Source organism: Melanotaenia boesemani, chromosome 1 (genome assembly GCF_017639745.1).
Source record: "Melanotaenia boesemani isolate fMelBoe1 chromosome 1, fMelBoe1.pri, whole genome shotgun sequence".
Taxonomy (NCBI): Eukaryota; Metazoa; Chordata; class Actinopteri; order Atheriniformes; family Melanotaeniidae; genus Melanotaenia; species Melanotaenia boesemani.
Window position 1 is genome coordinate 32,361,428 of NC_055682.1, and position 18,935 is coordinate 32,380,362.

The 18,935-nt window shown below is 40.9% G+C and overlaps 4 protein-coding genes across 4 annotated transcripts in view; 2 read left to right on the forward strand and 2 right to left on the reverse strand.

Annotated features, from left to right (window-relative positions):
• Nucleotides 1–199: 199 nt before the first annotated feature.
• On the reverse strand, nucleotides 200–1,908 carry LOC121640615 (arylamine N-acetyltransferase, pineal gland isozyme NAT-10-like). Its single transcript, XM_041986403.1, has one exon. It carries the CDS (start codon nucleotides 1,814–1,816, stop codon nucleotides 812–814), a length of 1,005 nt encoding a protein of 334 aa, XP_041842337.1. The 5' UTR covers nucleotides 1,817–1,908; the 3' UTR covers nucleotides 200–811.
• A 1,957-nt stretch (nucleotides 1,909–3,865) lies between these two features.
• LOC121636728 (arylamine N-acetyltransferase, pineal gland isozyme NAT-10-like) lies at nucleotides 3,866–6,272 on the reverse strand. Its single transcript, XM_041980531.1, has 2 exons — nucleotides 6,167–6,272; nucleotides 3,866–5,237 (listed from the first exon to the last, which is right to left on the reverse strand). Exon 2 carries the CDS (start codon nucleotides 5,230–5,232, stop codon nucleotides 4,360–4,362), a length of 873 nt encoding a protein of 290 aa, XP_041836465.1. The 5' UTR covers nucleotides 5,233–5,237; nucleotides 6,167–6,272; the 3' UTR covers nucleotides 3,866–4,359.
• Nucleotides 6,273–7,112: 840 nt separating this feature from the next.
• On the forward strand, nucleotides 7,113–11,994 carry sdr42e1 (short chain dehydrogenase/reductase family 42E, member 1). Its single transcript, XM_041993166.1, has 3 exons — nucleotides 7,113–7,255; nucleotides 10,256–10,332; nucleotides 10,608–11,994. The coding sequence occupies exons 2-3, from the start codon at nucleotides 10,259–10,261 to the stop codon at nucleotides 11,704–11,706; spliced, it is 1,173 nt and encodes a 390-aa protein (XP_041849100.1). The 5' UTR covers nucleotides 7,113–7,255; nucleotides 10,256–10,258; the 3' UTR covers nucleotides 11,707–11,994.
• A 631-nt stretch (nucleotides 11,995–12,625) lies between these two features.
• LOC121643486 (WT1 interacting protein) overlaps nucleotides 12,626–18,935 on the forward strand; it is a 32,265-nt gene continuing 25,955 nt past the window's right edge. Inside the window, exon 1 of the mRNA XM_041990934.1 lies at nucleotides 12,626–14,626. Within this exon, the coding sequence (XP_041846868.1) occupies nucleotides 13,129–14,626 (1,498 nt within the window). The 5' untranslated portion in view covers nucleotides 12,626–13,128. The remainder of the gene's footprint in view (nucleotides 14,627–18,935) is intronic.

Sequence of the window (18,935 nt, forward strand, 5' to 3'; positions counted from 1 at the left end):
AGGGACAACAGAGAGAGAGAAAACAACCACTCATGCTCACACTCACTTCTAGAAAAAAATTTAGAGACACCAGTTGAACTAATAAGCATGTTTTTGTGCTGTGGAAGGAGGCTGGATTACCCAGAGAGAACCCATACATGCACATGGAGAACATGCAAGCTCAACACAGAAAAAACCCAGTCGAGGTTCCAATGAAGAACTTTATTACTGTAAGGCAACGGTGCTAATCAAAACACAACCATGCAATCCTAAAGAAAAATATGTAGTAAATACTTCTTGTAAAGTGAGTAATTGGTCATAACTAAAGATCCACATAGTGAGCCATTTGCAAAGTATGTTTATTATGTTAAGGCTCAAAATCAGACAAAAGAAAGAATCAGGTAAACACCAGTTTTGGCTGTTTTATGCAACACTTGTTGATCTAGAATTGAGTTTATATGACCAAGACCTGACCTTCTGTCCGGAGCAGGCCGGAGGCGAAATGGAGTATTCACGTATTACACAAACTTAGATGCATTCATTTATAACTACTGTCTTGTTTGCACATCAGCTGTGTAAATAAAAAAGTTAACATTCAAACAGAAATATGATTGAATAGACAAAATACAAATGAGACTTTTTAAAAGCATTAGAAATTTTAGGTAGCTAGCTTGTTACATTATCAATACAACCTGATCTTTGGTTCATTTTTCCACCAAATATGCATCTGCCCATCATACATATAAAAATAGGAAATTTCATACAGATTGCGAACAGGAAAGCAATCAGTAAAATAGTTGTTTTTTGTGTGTGATCGCTCAGTGAGAACTTTTCAGAGTGTGTAATCTGCTTTCTTGTTCACAGGCTTTAGTTTGCTCTGCAGCTTCACGTTGAAGTTTTCCCTCAGAATTTGCTCTATCTCATCATCAGGTATGTCCCTCATGTCCAACACATCAATACCTTCCTCAGGTTTGTAGGCGACCTCACTGTAGGTCCAGCCAACCAGAGCTTTGAATCCTGTTGGTGTTTGCAAAGAGCAGATGGACTTGTTAGTGAACAGAGAGGTTGGATCTGTTTGAAGTATGTGATTTCTCTCAAAGAAATCTTGAGCCTCACGGGGCTCCAGTGTAAAGCAGTAGATCTGTTTTATCTCCTTCCTGCTCACCAGACTTGACTTGGTAAATGAAGCATTAACAACGTCTGGTTTTCTGCCAGTCTTCTCCAGCACCCACATGTCCCCCTTGTCAATGAGACGAAAGACCCCCGCTGCCTGTGGTTGGTCCTTTCCAGACATCAGCTCCAGTGGCTCCCATATTTGGGATGACACCCCAAAGCTTACATCTGCTATATAAGCCTTCTCATCAATCAAAACCATGTTAATGAGATGATCCTCCGTAGTACCAAAGCCATTCAGAATACTGTTGAAAACTCTGGATCCTAAGGTTGTGGTGTTGAAGCCCATTTCTCTCAGCACCCATCCAAACAGGAAGTTGTTTTCCAGACACCAGCCTCCACGGCTGCTCCTCACTAGCTTGTTGAAAATCACCTCAAGGTCCATGATGATTTTTTCACCACACTGAATGCTGAGGTTTTCAAAAGGAATCGACATGACGTGCAGTTTGTGGATCAACTTCAGTGTAGCAAGATCCACTTTATCATAAGAGCCATGGAAACCAATTCTTTGGAAGTACTCCTCCAAATTCATGTTGCCTGTAAAATGCAGGCCATTACATGGATTAATTATGTCTCTGTTACACATCCACACATCCACTCTTAAATCAGTCTCAGCAGCCTGAAAACAAGTAGACACTGAAGAAACATCTTCAAAAAGTAGCATCTGCACTGTCCCTTCTTGTGACGTCTTTGGTGATGCCTTTCTGGACTAGTTTAAACTTCTGCAGCTGATAAAATCTGATGTAAACACAGCTGCTTAGTTGCATCTTGTTTATAGGATATTATGTTGAAATTTTTCCCAGATATACAGTAAGTAGTTCTCAGATGTCAGAAATGCTCTGAGCGTAACTTCAGTATATGAAGCTTTAAAGGAAAAAGTGCAACAAGAAATATGTAGCAGGAAAGTTTAGCCTTACCTCGTCTGAGCAATAAAAGCTGTGTATTCTTACAAGAAATAAATTAAATCCAACAAAGCTTCTTACCGTTGAATAGCAGTGACTTATAAAGAGGTTGAGCAACCAACTATATAGTGCATTATTTGGTTTAGTTGATCATTTGCCTGTGGGACTTACCGAGTGAAACAGAACACAGCTAAACATACAAAAAAAAGCAACAAAGCTTCATTGGACTACCATATCCAGGCTTCCTGAAGCTGCAGACTTTAGACTTTGAAACAACTTTACTGATTCACGAAGGCCAGCTGTTACCATAAACTGTGATTATACACCTTCGGTTCTTTTTTTTTTTTTTAAACAAAACGTTCTGCTCCCTGAAGAAAAGTAATAAAAACATACCCACCCTTAGTTTAATATATCTAAATCATTTTGCAGCTACAGATGTTTGAGATCTGAAATGAAATTTAAATTAATTAATTAACCTTAGGGGGAAATCATAATGCTATAGTGGATTTCTTTTTAACTAATTAAAGTAATTAAGAGTCTATATCTAGTAATTAAGGTTCTTGATACACATGGCTATTGCTGTTGGCAGCATGTGCAGAATTTTCCACTGTGTGCAGCAGCTTGTGTATCAGTCTTTTCTATACAATCAGCTCCAGCAGAGCTATCTCCAGCACAGAACCAGCCGTCTTCATCAGTTTGTTCAGTTTCTTTAAGTCTGGCTCTGTTATTGCTGCCCTAACAGATGACTATATAAGCAGACAACCCTCTCTTAAACAGAACTACAGAGGTTATGCAACATCTTGATACAGACATTGGAGGATCTTAGCCTTCTCAAGAAGTAGAGTCTGCTTGGTTCCTTCATGAAGATGGCCTTGGTGTTGCATTTCCAGTCTAGTTTGTTGTTCAGTTGAACTTCAAGGTGCTATCTGTTGCTCTCATCCACTTCCACATCATCTCCTAGGTTGGAAATAGTTTTTGCTGTACTTTAACTTTACTTCTGGCCCTTCTAAAATCCCCAGCATCTGTTTTGTTCATGTTCAAGATAGAGGTGATTGTTTCCACGCTATGCAACAAAACGGCAGACCAGTTTCCTGTACTCAGCTTCCTGTTCTTCACTGATAACACTCCACAACTGCAGAGTGATGGGCGTTTTTCTGCAGATGACAACAGTCGTTGTACTGGAAGACTTAGAGTTCAGCATGAAGATAAAATATGAAATGGCTCATAAGTTTAGTTTTTCAAGCAGACATGACAATTTGAGGCTACATACCAACTAACATGGTTAATATACTATCTAGCAGAGCATATCTGCAAACATTATACTTTATTTTAGTTGTTCATCACACCTGTTTGTGGTCAAATATCCAACATAAAGTAAAAACAATTCACATAAAACATAGAAATGAATAAGGTGCAGCAGAATTTTACTAGTTTTGGTTTTGAAGTAGTTTGGTTGATTTGCATATTAGAAAAATAAGAGTCATACAATCAACGTTTAACTTTTAAACATCTTAAGGTGCTTGTTATGCAAAACTTAGACTAAAGCACACATTTCCACCTAAGGCTGGGAAATAGCTGATTTATTCTTATCTGTCTTCATCAGTGAGGTCCTTCAGATTTGTTTGGCTTATAGCATTTGTGTGCAGCCAAAACTATTGTCAAATAACAAGCTCTGACTTGCAAAAATCAGGTCATTCATATCTTAAAGGAAAGCAAGTCTTACATTTTATAATTTCAGTTTTCTTTTTAAAGTGGCCATAAAGAACCTTTTTTTATTTTTTTATGTCAGCAAGCAATATCCACACATTAAATCATTGGGATAGTGTGTTTATTAGAATAACACTGAAACATCAGTTCCACACAAACATCACAGTTTAGGTTGTTTTATGTAACACACATAGAACTGGCGTTTAGGAGGAATGGAGAAGCTGCTTGTGTGTGAACTGGTAAGTGTGCTCTAGTTTGCACTGCAATCAGCCATGTTTCAAGATAAATAAACCTTAACATCCAAGAAAGATAATATATTATGAGCATGACAACAAAATACAAACAAGACTCAAAAAAACAAATATAGGAGTGCTTAGTAATGTTAAATAATTAATAAGTTAGTCATGACAGAAGTATGAGTTTTTCAGCTTATTTTTCTACCACATCCTCCACTCCCTAACTTTAAAGAACAGATTAATATAATAATGGTAATACTTTAAAGCAGTGTAATACATGTTTCAATACTAATATAAATTTTACTGCAGCTAGTTAATTTCAGTCATGGTGTTTTCTGTATGAATCTTCAGTGAAGAGCTTTTCAAAGTGTGTAAAATGATGTGTTGTTCACAGGCTTTAGTTTGTTCTGCAGCTTCACATTGAAGTGTTCCCTCAGAACTTGGTCTATCTCATCCTCGGTTATGTTTCTCATGTCTAACACATCAGTGCCTTCCTCAGGTTTGTAGGTGACCTCACTGTAGGTCCAGCCAATCAGAGCTTTGAATCCTTTTGATGTTTGCAAAGAGCAGATGGACTTATTGGTGAACAGAGAGGCAGGGTCTCTCTGGAGCCTGTCGCTCGTATCAAAGAAATATTGTGCCTCACGGGGCTCCAGTGTGAAGCAGTAAATCATTTTTGTCTCCTTCCTGTTCACCAGACTTGAAGTGGTGAACTCTGGATTAACAACTTCTGGTTTTCTGCCAGTCTTTTCCAACACCCACATGTCCCCCTTGTCAATGAGACGAAAGATACCTGCTTCCTGTGGTTGGTCCTTTCCAGACATCAGCTCTAATGGTTCCCGTACTTGGGATGACACCCCAAAGCTTACATCTGCTATATAAGCCTTCCCATCAATGATGACTTTGTGAATGAGATGGGAATCAAGAGCGCCAAAGTCATTCAGAATACTGTTGAAAACTCTGGAGCTCAAGGTTATGGTGTTGAAGCCCATTTCTCTCAGCACCCATCCAAACAGGAAGTTGTTCTCCAGACACCAGCCTCCACGGCTGCTCCTCACCACCTTCTTAAAAATCACCTCGAGGTCCATGATGATCCTTTCACCGCAGTGAATGCTGAGGTTTTCAAAAGGAATCGACATGACGTGCAGTTTGTGGATCAACTTCAGTGTAGCAAGATCCACTTTATCATAAGAGCCATGGAAACCAATTCTTTGGAAGTACTCCTCCAAATTCATGTTGCCTGTAAAATGCAGGACATTACATGGATTAATTATGTCTCTGTTACACATCCACACATCCACTCTTAAATCAGTCTCAGCAGCCTGAAAACAAGTAGACACTGAAGAAACATCTTCAAGAAGTAGTATCTGCACTGTCCCTTCTTGTGACGTCTTTGGTGTTGCGTTTCTGGACTAGTTTAAACTTCTGCCGCTGATAAAATCTGATGTAAACACAGCTGCTTAGTTGCATCTTGTTTATAGGATATTACGTTGAAATTTTCACTAGATATACAGTAAGTAGTTCTCAGATGTCAGAGATGCTCTGAGTGTAACTTCAGTATATGAAGCTTTAAAGGAAAAAGTGCAACAAGAAATATGTAGTCATGGAAACCAATTCTTTGGAAGTACTCCTCCAAATTCATGTTGCCAATAAAATGCACGTCATTACACACATTTTAAAGCGTATATCTGGCAGAGAGCTGCATAGTATAACTCCGCTATCTAAACAGCCATATGTCACCAAACAGGCAACCCACAACGTAACGCGAAGAAAATCGGTATTTATCTCTTTCCCCCCACATTTTGAACAAATATAAATTCTAATATTTACATATAAAATGTTAATAATGAGTATTTGCTTAGAAATTCATCACTGTTGGTATATTGGGACTTAACACAAGCAAAATTATTTCAGAAGTTAAAAAAGACTCAGTTGATTTCCTGACAGTTACACGCTTAATTTGGTCATAAAATAGAATATAGTGATGTAGACATTAAAAAAAGAAAGAAAAAATCGTCAACATTTAACTTCAGAAAAGTGACACGTTTTAGATGTTGACGACGCCTCGCCCTGGCTGCCTCAGCCTCAGCGCTGGCTGCACATTGTGCCCTTCAGTTCATCGACCCATCCTGAAAAAAAGCTGAATCAGGTTTTAAAATGACCCCTTACCTTTAGACTTTGATGTGACCTGCAGCTTTGCGCGTGTTTTTGGAGTTTTGATCAGATAACACACAATATCACGTGGCTATCTGAAGGTTTTACGCAGACTTTCTAATTTGTTATGTAAAACTCAAGTCACACCACTAGGGGTGCTATAAAACCACATGTAATGGAGTCTGTTCGATAAAAATAGTTTTATAATATTAAGGTGTAACAGATTATATATATATATATATATATATATATATATATATATATATATATATAGAGAGAGAGAGAGAGAGAGAGAGAGAGAGAGAGAGAGATAATGTGGTTTAATAATAAAGACAAATATCTACTGTGTAGACATAATATTGACTTACTCCTATTTTGCTTTGTTTTTATATATTATAGGAAACATAACATTATATATATATATATATATATATATATATGAGAGAGAGAGAGAGAGAAAGAGAGAGAGAGAGAGAGAGAGAGAGAGAGAGAGAGAGAGAGAGAGAGAGAGAGAGAGATAATGTGTTTAATAATAAAGACAAATATCTACTGTGTAGACGTAATATTGACTTACTCCTATTTTGTTTTGTTTTTATATATTATAGGAAATATAATATATATATATATATGTATACATACATACATATAAGAGAAACAGAAGACATTTATTCTTAATACGATGCTGTAAAGTTAACTTAAATTGGATATAGCTTCCGGTTTGATCTCCGTAACAAAAGTTAAGATGCACAAAAAATGACAGCAACGTAACATTTCATAATAATTTCTAATACCTTATAAATTATAACTATGAAATAATTTAATTTTTTAACCATTCATGGTTTCCTACGCTTTTTTTTTACTTAACAAATTGTTCATCCGGAAACGCATAATATTATGAAGAAACCTCGGCAGTATTTCCTGCTACGTCCTGTTACGTCTCTACGTAACACGCAGTACCAGGAAGTAAGCCGTCTTTCTGTCCAGTGTTGCAGAGCAGCTTTGAGCGATAGAAGGCGGATAATTTCCTAATTTTGTACCTGCTGGCTTGTGTAGAGGTTTGTCCCGCCAAAGAAATGTCAGCTAGCTAACAGCCCAGAGTACACGGTATGCATTACAACGTGCGCATGTTGCATCTTAGTATCTGTTACATAGTCAGAGACGTGGTGTGTTGCCTAAAAAGTTTAGAAAACGTGTGTAAGACTGAGTGCAGTACATCTGTGCTTTTTGCTTTAGGCTAGTAAGGTCATTTTATATCAGTTCACTTTGTAATGTTGTGTAGTACAACACAAACTAGCGTCATCAGTAAGATACAAAGAATTATCACATTTTTGCAGTTAAGAAAAAAGAAAGAAGAAACCTTTAAGCAATGACTATCCAGGACATTTTTAATGGAGTGGTCAAGACAAGACCCAAGTTAGTGTGGGGTGGTCACTAACTACACTGCTCACAAAAATTAAAGGAACACTTTTTTTATTGGGCCTGGCATGAAATCAGTTAAACCTGTCTGATAATTTTCTGGTTGGTTAAGCAGCTGAGGGCATCGTTAATCACTTTCAGCTGTATTGGTGTTCATGGAATTAACAACAGGTGCACCACAGTGGCAACAATCAGAAAACCCTCAAAACAGGACTGGTTTTACATGTGGAGGTCATTTCAAGTTTCTCCCTCTTGATCTTTTTTGGCTGATTTTTCACTCGTGCTGGTTTTGGCTTGAGTAATTATCTCTACTGGCAGTATGAGGCGATTCCTTAACCCTACAGAAGTTGCACAGGTTGTCCAACTTCTCCAGGATGGCACATCCACACGTGCTGCAGCAAGAAGGTTTAATGTGTCTCCCAGCACAATCTCCAGAACATGGAGGAGATTTCAGGAGACTGGTGGTTATTCTCGGAGAGCTGGACAGGGCCGTAGAAGGTCCTCAAGCCATCAGCAAGACCGATACCTGCTCCTTTGTGCAAGGCGGAACAGGCTGAGCACTTCTCGTGCCCTACAGAATGACCTCCAGAGGGCCACTGGTGTGAATGTCTCTACCCAAACAATCAGGAACAGACTTCATGAAGGTGGCCTGAGGGCCCGACGTCCTGTAGTGGGCCCTGTGCTCACTGCCCAGCACCGTGGAGCTCGACTGGCATTTGCTGAAGAACACCAGAATTGGCAAGTCCGCCACTGGCGCCCTGTACTTTTCACAGACGAGAGCAGGTTCACCCTGAGCACCTGTGATAGACGTGAAAGAGTCTGGAGAAGACAAGGAGAACATTATGCTGCCTGCAACGTCGTTCAACATGACAGGTTTGGTGGTGGGTCAGTGATAGTCTGGGGAGGCATATCCATGGAGGGACGCACAGACCTCTACTGCCTAGGAAATGGTTCTCTGACTGCCATAAGGTATCGAGATGAAATCCTTCAACCCATTGTCAGACCCTACGCTGGTGCAGTAGGTCCTGGTTTCCTCCTAATGCACAACAATGCCCGGCCTCATGTGGCAAGAGTATGCAGGCAGTACCTGGAGGATGAAGGAATTGAAACAATTGAATGGCCTTCACGATCCCCTGACTTAAACCCAATAGAACATGTGTGGGACATTATGTTTCGATCCATTAGGCGCCACCAAGTTGCTCCTCAGACTGTACAACAGCTCAGGGATGCCCTCACACAGATCTGGGAGGAAATGCCACAAGACACCATCCGTCGTCTCATTAGGAGCATGCCGCGACGTTGTCAAGCATGCATACAAGCTCGTGGGGGCCACACAAGATACTGAAAAGCATTTTGAGTTGCAGAAATTAAGTTTTTGAAAAAATGGACTAGCCTGCCACATCTTCATTTCACTCTGATTTTAGGGTGTCTACACATTTGAGCCCTCTGTAGGCTGAAAACTTTTATTTCCAGTAAAAGACTTGGCATCCTTTTGTTCCTAAGACATTGCCCTGTCGTTATTTGTATAGATATCCAACTTCATATTGAGATCTGATGTATCTGTATTTTTGTGAGCAGTGTATATTGTGAAGCAGTATTATTATCTTTGGTTAGAAGCAGTGTATGACACAGGGATTTTTGTAATGCCTGGAAACCTTTAGATAACACCTTTGAACCATTTTCACTGTGAAAAAACAAAAAAAACTACAGGTTTATTTCAATAATAGTTTCTTACATTTCTTAATGTTGTACAATTAAAATAGAAAGTATTGTGGTCAAAGCATTTGTTGCTGCATTTTTAAAGAAAATCTTTTTATCTCAGATTAATGAAAGACTTTAATCATGAGTTAAATTTCAGAATAAACACAAATAATGACCACTGATCAACCAATTAACGCTTTAAAAGTGTGGGTCTGTTCTCAAGGGTAACGGAGGGTTGCCCACTAAAACTTTAGGCTACACTACCCCAGCCCTGTGTCTGCACATGTTTTGCTCTCTGGTTAGCCACATATATAACGTTGACTGTATAGAACAAATACATATCTAACATTTGTTGTCACCCTCAGTCAATAATTTTGAAAACACATTTCTATTTTAAAACACTATTCAACTCACCTTTATATATAGAGCACCTTATTAATGTATACGAGCAATTCAAGATGTTCTGCAGAGCAAATAACATGAAAGAACACATATAAATAAAAAAATTTAAACAATAAAGACTAAAAAATTAACTCTTTAAAAGCCAATTGCAAATATAATAAAAATAAATGGTGATAAATCGCAAGAAGACTAGTAGTTATCTTACTTCCCATGCTAATCAATCTGATGAACTATTTATGAAAATTGACTAGAGACCAGGAAAATTTCAGAGGTGAAATTTAAAATGAAACATGTCTTAAAGGAAATGTCTGGATTTTCAAATATTTAGTATTTTGCATGGAGCATATTAACTTTTTTGTTTTTTACAGTTAAATGTGAAATTACATAAATGTATAAATATTTTTTTGTTTTTAGTTTAAGTGAAAAAAATTGAAGAATTATAAATAATGCTGCACTTTTTTCTTCGTGATTTTATTTACTTTGCTGTGGTGATTCTCTTGTTTTTTTTCTTTTTCTTTTTCATGAGTCTGCACGTCTGCATGTTAAAAACTTGTTCTAATTTTCCATTATCTTATTGACTTACAGATAATGCTTCACAAAATGGAAATCGTACAAGCTAACAGGTTTTTAATAACTGGAGGGTGTGGATATTTTGGCTCTCGGTAAGAAAACTTTCTTGATAGCCGTTTCCTCTTAACTGTTTCACATATTGCTAAATAACCATGGTAGAGTTGCCCTGTGCAGTTATGCTGTTTTACCACAAGGTGGCAGCGTTGTGCCAGTTTTCTCAGATATCCTCGTTAAAGATGCACAAAATAAGTGAGGATTACAGAGTACAGAAGCATGCAGATTTTGTATTTTATCATAAAATGGAATTATCAAATGAAGGACTTGTATAAGTTTCAGTGAGATATTTATTAAATGTGTTTATTTGCAGCCTTGCTTCCGCTCTGCACAAAAAGGGAGCCAAAGTCGTTCTGTTTGACACCATCCCTCCAAGCCAAGGAGTGCCTGAAGACGTTGTGTTTGTGCAAGGCGATGTACGTGAATATGGTCAAATTAGGAAGGCCATCGCTGGTGTGGACTGTGTGTTCCACATTGCTTCTTTTGGCATGTCTGGTAGGGAGCAGCTGAATAGGGATCTGATAGAGGCGGTCAATGTTCAAGGCACAGAGAACATATTAAAGGCTTGCATTGAGCACGGAGTATCCAGGCTGGTTTACACCAGCACCTTCAACGTGATCTTCGGAGGTCAAGTAATAGAAAATGGGAATGAAAGCCTCCCGTATCTGCCTCTCCATCTTCACCCAGATCACTACTCCAGGACCAAGTCTCTGGCTGAGATGGCAGTACTAAAGGCCAATGGCACATCACTGAAGGGCAGCTCTGGGTTGCTCAGAACCTGTGCCCTGCGACCAGCAGGTATCTACGGACCTGGAGAGCAGAGACACCTGCCTAGGATAGTTGGCTATATTGAAAGAGGGATCTTCAGGTTTGTTTATGGTAACCCCGGCAGCCTGGTGGAGTTTGTTCATGTGGATAACCTGGTGTCAGCACATGAGCTAGCTGCAGAGGCTCTGACCCCAGAGAAGCAGCACCGCTCTGCTGGCCAAGCCTACTTCATCTCAGATGGCAGGCCTGTCAACAATTTTGAATTCTTCAGACCTCTGGTGGAAGGCTTGGGCTATCCTTTCCCCAAGCTGCGCCTTCCCATCTCTCTGGTTTACTTTTTTGCCTTTCTCACAGAAATGATTCACCATCTCATCGGCCCCTTGTACAACTTCCAACCACTGCTGACACGTACAGAGGTGTATAAAACCGGCGTTACGCATTACTTCAGCTTGGGAAAGGCCAAAGCTGAGCTTGGTTATGAGCCACAGGAGTACAACCTGGATGAGGTGGTGCAATGGTTCAGAAGCAGAGGCCATGGAAAGAAATGCCACAGCTCCTTTATCAGCAGGTTGATACTTAACATCCTGTTTGTTTCAGCCTTCATAGCTGTGGCTCTCTCTTTTCTGCCAGTTGTTGGTAGTTGATAACAAACTAAATCAAAATGATCACCCTGATGTTTCCTACATGTTGAATAAACAGGCTTCATAAATATTTGATTTTTATTCTTTTTAAGGAGCTGTAAGATGTGTACATTTTAACATTTTAGTCTGTTTAATCACTTTTTAAGGGTTTTACAAATGCTACCTCTTTTTCTAACAAGTTAGCTTCTGAAGGAAAGCAAACATCCATATAATAATTACTTCCTATATGCTGTTTTTTGTCTTAAAAAAGGAAAACTCATGAGAAAATAAATCTGAGACATGTCAAACTTTCATTGTGGGTTTTAATTTTTGAAAGCATACTACGATATGTGCAGTCTTGACCTCATTAACTTGATTCTTTAGAATATAAATGTGCTGCGTAGTTTTATGTAGATTAAAATTTGGTAGCTTCTTTATAACTATGACCAGTAAGATGCCAAATGAGCTCAGTCATTATAACAGGCTATTTTTCCTCGGATTTCTAACATCATTCAACTTTTAAGTCGCTTCATGCACTTAGCATGCAGTTAATTTGTAGTTTATACTAGCCTATAAAAGTTCGTTATACAGCCAATTATAAGCAAATTTATTCGGCATTCATTGGGCTTTTAGTTCAATCCTGGGATTATGTTTGCATTTTAGACAAAAAAGAAAAAGTCTGGATAAAGTCGACTTTTAAGTGCTTTTGCCCTCCTATACCAGTTGACTGCAGCCTATTGCTGCTGTAGAAGGAGTTGGGCCAGGTGAGGCATGTTTTGTGAGGTGTTTTAGTTCGCCTGGGATGAATGCAGACGTCCCCTTCCCTCTAAACTATTCTCTTCGGAGCCGGCAGCCCCTTGCTGAGTTGGTCGCAATCATTGTTTCTCTGCAGCATTAACCACATTCCACAGGGGCGCAGCGCATCCTGTCTTCCTCCCCGCATTCCTTTCACACAAAAGAGTTCCCGTCCTAAAATGGTGTTTTATTTGAATTTTTCGCGCACTTTGGAAACTCTGGCCGATTTGAAAATTATATAGAATGTATATGCGATTATCCCGCCTACTCTAAATTCTTGTAAAGCTGCCGTAAGAGAAATTTAGAGGAAAAACCAACAAGGAGAAATTCCTCCGCGCAGCGCGCCATTGACTGTAAAGACCTTTCAACTTAACAAAAACTGAAGTTGACAAACGTATCCCCGTTGGCTGAAACTGTGAGAAAGAGTGTGTTTTTTCGGCGAAGTGAGGAAACCAGAAGCAGACGATGCAGCTCGCGGCGGGGGTTTGTGGATACGTTGGCGGTTTTGTGTAAATGAGCGACGGCTGCACGGCGGCGTTTTGTTTTGATTTCCATGTGAAATGCAATTAGTGCTCCGCGGTGCTTGCTAGTTTGGCTCGCGGAGCGCAGCGCAGCGCACTCTCAACTTGTTTCTCGCCTCGGGAGCGCAACATGGAGCACTATCAGGAAGACCTGGGACTCCGGGCCGCTACATTGATGGAGGACCTCTCCTTGTATGATGCTTATAAAGACGGGATGTACAATGCGAGGAGAGACTTGGTGATAAACCCCGATTTAGACTTTTCTGCTCCGGCTGTAGCAGAGCACAAAACTAAGCCGATGAATGGTACCTCTGTTCTTCACCAGCAGCATCACACAGTGGAGAATTTCACGTCTGGGAATAAAGTGTACAACGCGGCTCCAGTGCGCCCGGTGAACTGCAACCGGACCGTTCCTGTGGATTTCTGTGCCCCTCAGAGAGACGCGGGGTATAATGAGGAGAGCTTTTGCACCAAATCCGAAGTGGCTTTGCCGTGTTACAGTGGCACCTCCGAGAGGCACAGGAGATACTCTCTGGAGGTGCAGGGCCACAGGTACAGCACCGGCTCCACCTTTGACGGCGTACCACTCAACAAACCGGTGCCTTTGCCCGGCAACAGGTGCAACAGTGTCTGCATTACTAGCAGTCACGACGGGAGGTACAACGCCGCCAGTCCCCGCTCCAGCCTGGCATCCTCTCTGTCCTCTCAAGAGCAGAGCAAGCATGCCAGTCCGCGGTCGAGCATCAGCAGCCCGCGCACTAGTTTGGTGGTACCGGGTCAAGACAGGTATACAAGCCCCAGATCTAGTTTAGTTCACTGTGAAGGTAACAGTGTCCTCAGTCCCCGATCCAGCTATGCAAGCACCGCCAGCGACACGAGTAAGCACTCCAGTCCCAGGGCCAGCCTCAACAGCTGCGACTGTTGCAGCAAGCCCAGCAGCAACCGCACCAGCGGCATCAGCATGGGCTACGACCAGAGGCACACCAGCCCCAGGTCCAGCACGGCAAGCCAGTACTCCTTCACCACCAGCCCGAGATCCAGTTACTCAGATTCACGGTACGGGCCCGTGGTAAACCCTGATCTGGAGGGGGCAATCCTACACGCAGTGCCGCTGGCGAGCCCTCGCTCGAGCATCTGCAGCCAAGATGGGAGCGCAAGACCGGGGACCACGGCAAACTGCGTGGTCAGCCCACGATCCAGCATCTCTAGTCACAGCTCCAGAAGTTCTCGTAGCTCCAGGGGGTCTATGAGCACCTATCCCGATCTACAGCTACCTTCTCCCAGGTCGTCCATGCTCGGGAGTAGTTTACATGAAGACACTCTGCTGCAGCAGGACTTTGGGGACTCTAATGGGACCCAAAATCGCATTCATCTCCATGCGGTGCCTGAACCCCAGCAGCAGCAGCTAGCCCAGACAGGAGGGACCGTGGACATAACCGCTGGGTCACCGTCGTCATTTTGTTATGGGGTGTCCTCAAAAACGGCTTCATCGGGCCAGAGGTTTAAGTTACCCTACCAGGTGACCCCCAACCGAGAGAGCGGGCCAAGCCAGGCAGAGAAAAGGCTGGAGGCGCTCACCCTGGAGCTGGAAAAGGAGTTAGAGATGCATATGAAAAAGGAATATTTTGGTAGGTTTTACTTATGGTTGTTTTTAAGTTTTTTTTCCTTGCTCACATAAACCTGTCATTTGCCAGTAACTCACTGTGACCAATGCTTATAATCCATCATCATCTATTTTTATTTGTTTTATCTTTCTTCTTTTAGTAGATTGACTTTTTAAGCACATGAGAATTTATTTATTTGTTTGTTTATTTATTTATTTTGTATTTGAACAACTTTCATCAGGTTATATGTGTGTGTAAGGAAGCTGAAGTAGCCATTAGACTGAGATTCAGACAGGCTGTTCTCATTATCTGATCTCATCTGCTGAGCCCCAGTCAGTCAGACCGACACTGTTTCCCTATAAAGTTTCATCTTTTTGAAGTCTTTGTGCAAGACACATGTTCTGATGCAATGAATACAACACATTTTCCATGAGGAACCATTGCAGTAAAATCTCTAACATGAAATGTGACGTGTAACTGTGTCACAACACAGACTGAAAACTGGAATTCATTTAGTTCAAACACTGTTTTTCTGTCTAGGTTGAGATTTTAAAGGCTTGCCATCTCTTCAAGGTCTGTTTGCAACCTGCTAATTCTGCATCACCACTAATAGGTCCCCCTCTGGCTGATAGGGAGGCTTTTGCAGGCCAGTACTAATGTCTTGGCAGAGCTAACATTTGCAGAGCACGGCATGGCGCTGAATGGGACCCTCTGTTCTGGCAGAGCACACACCCTTTGGTCATTTGGAGCTGTGTGGTCAGGGTTTTTTGAAAATGCAGTATGGATTGTGGTCAAGCATGCTGTTAGCTTGGAGAATCAGTATAATTTTAAGGGTGACCAAAACTGAAACATTTACCTTTGCAGGTTCTCAAAGGTATTTTCAGACTAAAAGTATTTGAGGTTTAAAGACTTGCTTTAACTAGCTGTTTAAAATTTTTTAAATATTTTAATTTTGGCTGAAATGATCACTATTCACTAACAGTGATTTGCCGAGGAAGTTGTTGTCTACGCTTTGAATCAGCAGCCAGACAAATGGCTGCAAACAGAGAACAGTGGCTTGTTTTATAGCCAGCACACTTGCTCAGAGTGAGGCTGAGACAGCTGTTGATGTGTCCCAGAGAAGCAGGTGAAAGAAGGAAGATGGAAGACAGGAGGGAGAAATGAGGAGGGGGGTCAGGAGAAGAGCTGGAGAGATAATGGAGGTGGTAATAGATAGAGATGGAGAGAGAGGACAGAGAGGGAGAGAGAAGAATGCAGTCCAATGCTCCTCACTCCAAGCCCAATAGAGACAGCTCTGTTTCCGTAGCGACAGTGCAGAAATTGATCGCTGGGGCTTCTTTTGGGGGGCCCAGCGATGCCTGCCAGTGTCCCACACTGCCCGCTCTGCCGGCTGGCCCTTAGGTGGCCTCTGTTTGTTGTGGTGGCAAAGGAGCTGTGAATCAACAGCTGGCCTGATGGAAGCTTGCAATTGAAGCAGCAGAATGAGGCCCACCCCACTCCACCCCTTTGCAGTCCCTCCCCTCCACCACCACGACCACCCCACCCTTACTCCCCCGCGAAGCCCTTCATTAACCAGCCAGTGGGGTGTCGGGCAACACCAGACACTTGGCACACGATCTTGGCTGGCGGGCCAGACATAGTTGGTGGGGGTCAAGTCTGATCACCTGCCCAGAATTATAATGGCAGTAGTCATGCACATGTCTGTCACACTCATGCTGACTTGTGGACAACAGCACACTTTGTGTATGCTACACTGAAGGCTCCCATGTACTTTGCTTGTACTGTGCATGCACTCTGCAGCTGAGATAACACTAAATATGTATGTTTTTTTTGTCTTAACTTTAAATTAAAGACCCCATTGTTCACTGATGTGTGAAGCGCTACAGGGAAATCCAGAACACACTAGGGCAGTCACTCTATGGAAGCTATACAGTTCTTTACATTTTACTGATTCACAGCTTTGTCCTTTTTCCTTTGTGATTAATCTGTTTTCCACTGTTCCTCTCTCTTTAAGCAAATAAAGGATTATACTGCATTTACTGTTTTGTGCTACAAGCATTATGAACATAAGTTGTTTGCAGCAAGTGAATCTTTTGCAGAGATTTTATTGTATTTAGATGCAACTCAGTGAGGTCTACAATCCTAAAATCTGATGCTGATCTGATTCTGTGCTGCAGAAGTTACCCCCTCGACTTAGAGCCCTGGCTTTGGGCTCTAAGAAGTCAGAGTGGTAGTTAAAGTTTCATGAATCAGGCAGTGCAAGCCTTCTTACAACTCACAGCACGTTCGCTGTTGTTTTAGTTGATGGTGGAGAGGGCTTGAAGTCATCTGTGTTTATGAGATGCTTTAAATTAATTGATTTTCATAATATTGTATAATTGAAAAGTCTACCACTGGGAAGATATCCTTAGATTTTCTCTTCATTCAGTTTTAAGGATCCCCTCCTTCTAATACTGATGTTACACCCCCCTGTTTTTAATTCATTAGCAAGCTAATAGATCTGAGTTTGATTAAAAAAACGTCTTCTTATGAGCATAATTACAAGCCAGTGTTGAGCTGTATGCTTTCTACACGGCTGCAATCTAAAACACAGACATTACAGCTCAGAGGCAAAGGAATGTATGTGCATCAAGAGATGCCATTTTATTTTTAACCATGATGTACATACTGCATCCTGTACTTGCCAAATGAACATGTTATGACACGGGCACATGAGAAATCCAGCATCCTGTTTTGAATGACTTAACGCAGAGTTCTTCAGAGATTTCCCTGCTGTCCTGTAAAAACCATAACCACATCCTCACTTCAGAGACACAGGAAGATTTACAGCATGTGTGGAAATAAATCACATTTATGGTTGATGTTTACAAGTTGACACATGTTATCTCAAAAGTCTTGCAAACACATGGATTTTTTCCAAAGTGACTGCAGCATAGCTGCAACTAGACCAAATCAAGGACTGACGGTAAATCGATAAAACTGTGTGAATTGGCTTTAGTTCAGTTGTTCAACGTTAAAGTTGAAGAGTCGTGGCAGGAGTTCAGCGGGAAACTGGAGTTAAAGGAAGGAACAGACACAGATATACATGGCGACAAATGGCTTTGTTGCTTAAAAGCACATGCGCACACACACAGATCTGCTGTCTGGGGACACACTTGTCTCTCAGATTAAAACATGACATGTTCACTGACATGGACACACCATTCTCATATTTCTGCTATCATGTGAACCCACTAGCTGTTGACGTAATGCAGAGAATCATTGATTTTCCCTATTGACATCCAGACAGATGTGTAGTGAGTCAGCTGAGCTAAGCTGAAAACAAAAAAAAGACAAATCCCAAAGAAAACAACATTAACACTATTACAGAAGTAATCCTTCTTAATATGATGACTTGAAGTGTGTGCTGATCTATTTTCCTTAAAGACTTATTGTTTCTTCTTTTTGTTATTTGTAATGTTTTGGTTTCCAACCTTTGGCCGGTGAGATGTTAGACACCAGCCAATCACAGTGCATGAGTGAAACAAAAACATAGCGATAAATTCGAATGTCGCATCTCCACCACTGTGTTTCGTTAGATAGAAAACCATTGATCTGATGGCAGCACAAAACATGTCAGTGTCGTGTCTAAAATAACAACCTGGTGCTTTTGGGAAATGGTTGTAAGTTAGTATCATATATGCATTATTTTCAGCATGGGACAAATCTGTAATACACGCTGCCACATATACATGTAGGAACACTAGTATTCTTTTGTCTTGTGATGTAGATTTTAGGGGAAACTGGCATATTCTGACCTTAGATTAATATATAACACTTCTTTCACAGTGTAAAGTAATACTGACCAAACGTTTTATTTTTATTTTATGTTTAGATAGCCATTCGTTTGACAATGTTCATCATCACTGCAAATGACTGGAAAGGGCAGTAAAATATCTTGATGCATAACAGAAAGGAGAAAGACACAAATTTAATATATGATTTAAGGACAGTATATTTCTGCTATTTAAACGAGGGAAGATCATCATACAAATCCATAGATGCTCTTTGCAGTCATGTACCCAGATAGTTTTAAGACACAGTATCTAAGTTTTGTTTCCTCAGGCTTGATGTACATGCTGCAGGGACTTTTGCTACCTCTAGGACTACCTGTCCACCTGAATCTACTTGAAATACTGATAATTTTCCATCAATCTTTTTGGTAGATGGTGCAGTGACTGCAAAACAGATCCTTGTCACCTCTGTTTAAACCTCTGTCAGACAAACTGAGATAAGCCCACTCTCTGTTTCCTACTTGCACATACAAAAGAAGTTAACTTGGACTTTTCTTAAC

Coding starts and splice junctions, on each gene's coding strand:
- LOC121640615 (XM_041986403.1), bottom strand. CDS start 1,816: ATGCTACTTTTTGAAGATGTTTCTTCAGTGTCTACTTGTTTTCAGGCT.
- sdr42e1 (XM_041993166.1), top strand. CDS start 10,259: ATGCTTCACAAAATGGAAATCGTACAAGCTAACAGGTTTTTAATAACT. Junction 10,333..10,607: donor TGTGGATATTTTGGCTCTCG/GTAAGAAAACTT, acceptor GTTTATTTGCAG/CCTTGCTTCCGCTCTGCACA.
- LOC121636728 (XM_041980531.1), bottom strand. CDS start 5,232: ATGAATTTGGAGGAGTACTTCCAAAGAATTGGTTTCCATGGCTCTTAT.